Source organism: Cystoisospora suis, assembly GCF_002600585.1.
Source record: "Cystoisospora suis strain Wien I chromosome Unknown contig_3429, whole genome shotgun sequence".
In the NCBI taxonomy this organism is placed as follows: Eukaryota; Apicomplexa; class Conoidasida; order Eucoccidiorida; family Sarcocystidae; genus Cystoisospora; species Cystoisospora suis.
In genome coordinates, this window is record NW_027156224.1 from 1 (window position 1) to 232 (window position 232).

General features: G+C 47.4%; 1 protein-coding gene across 1 annotated transcript; it reads right to left on the reverse strand.

Annotated features, from left to right (window-relative positions):
• Window positions 1–53: 53 nt before the first annotated feature.
• Window positions 54–213, reverse strand: CSUI_006686 (uncharacterized protein; the record flags this gene model as incomplete). Its single annotated transcript, XM_068066839.1, has 1 exon — window positions 54–213. A coding segment is annotated over one exon (114 nt), but the record flags the coding sequence as incomplete, so codon positions are not given.
• Between the last annotated feature and the right edge of the window lie 19 nt (window positions 214–232).

The following is a 232-nucleotide window of genomic DNA, read 5'->3' on the forward strand; positions in this document are numbered from 1 at the left end:
GAGAAGAGCTCCTTCTCTTCTTCTCGCTCTCTAACGAAGATAGAAGGAGAGAAGGGTGCAGACCGAGAAGAAGAAGAAAGGAAGGACAGGGCAACCGGTCAGACTTGTTCTCTCAAGTCTTTAGAAGAAAAGACAAAAACGAGATCTCTCTGGGCCCACCCTCCGCCTCTTTTTCTACCTCTTTCAACGAAGGAGCAAGCGACAACGATACACTCCTCTTCTTCTTCTTTCT